Below are 792 nucleotides of genomic sequence, written 5' to 3'. Positions count from 1 at the left end.
CCCCCCCCCCCTCCTGGATCCGCCACTGCCTCCCTGGAAGACATGAAGCGCTCAGATCGAGCAGCTCCCCCACTATAGGAGGATCCACGGGGAACAGAACGATAAATTGCAGGTGCACATCGCTCTCACGATTCGGAGTTGAGTTCAAGTTGTCTCTAAAGAAATTCTTACCTTCACAGGATGGTTCGATCGAATTCGAGGAATTCATCCGAGCGCTCTCGGTAACGTCGCGAGGAAATGTTGAGGAAAAATTACTATGTGAGTCAAGCCCTCCTGAAAGCCTCCGCTATCTGCATGCGACACTGACTGAGCCGGAGAAGTCGACGGGACTGCCGGAGTGAAATATTCTCGTATCTTCTTCGAGACGACAGGGGTCGGGCGAAGAATTGAAAAAAATCTGACGGCTGTTAGAGAATGCCGAGCTAGCTCGGGTCGATCATGGACCGGTAGTCGGGGAGCTGAACTTAACGGAGGCTAAGATTGGATCGAGGCACGCGCCGGCGGCTACAAGCAGCCATTCAAGAGCCAGTCGTCAGCCATCCAGCTAGTCATCTAACCAAGCAGGCAGGCAACCGAACCAACCAGCTAGCAAACCCGGTGTGTGGACCCCACGGCAGATGGTCAAGCTGCAGCTAGACTGACTGACTGATTCTCCTCCTATCCAATGCCGCTGCAACAACAGACTCTATCCCGACTACCGGCGAGCTCTCTTCGATCCCTAAACAGCCAATGAACACTATGGATTTCTGAAAGATGCGTTTCACTAGGCGACCTCTCCGGTACAGGAATTCA

General features: G+C 53.4%; 1 protein-coding gene across 1 annotated transcript in view; it reads left to right on the top strand.

The window, feature by feature from the left end:
* LOC100907800 (frequenin-1-like) overlaps window positions 1-792 on the top strand; it is a 52,241-nt gene that overhangs the window by 49,007 nt on the left and 2,442 nt on the right. The window contains exon 4 of the mRNA XM_018639543.1: window positions 180-258. Within this exon, the coding sequence (XP_018495059.1) occupies window positions 180-258 (79 nt within the window). The remainder of the gene's footprint in view (window positions 1-179; window positions 259-792) is intronic.

Source organism: Galendromus occidentalis, unplaced genomic scaffold (genome assembly GCF_000255335.2).
Source record: "Galendromus occidentalis unplaced genomic scaffold, Mocc_1.1 scf7180000077442, whole genome shotgun sequence".
In the NCBI taxonomy this organism is placed as follows: domain Eukaryota; kingdom Metazoa; phylum Arthropoda; class Arachnida; order Mesostigmata; family Phytoseiidae; genus Galendromus; species Galendromus occidentalis.
Note: the sequence above shows the minus strand (reverse complement) of the source record. Positions and strands in the feature narration are given on the sequence as shown.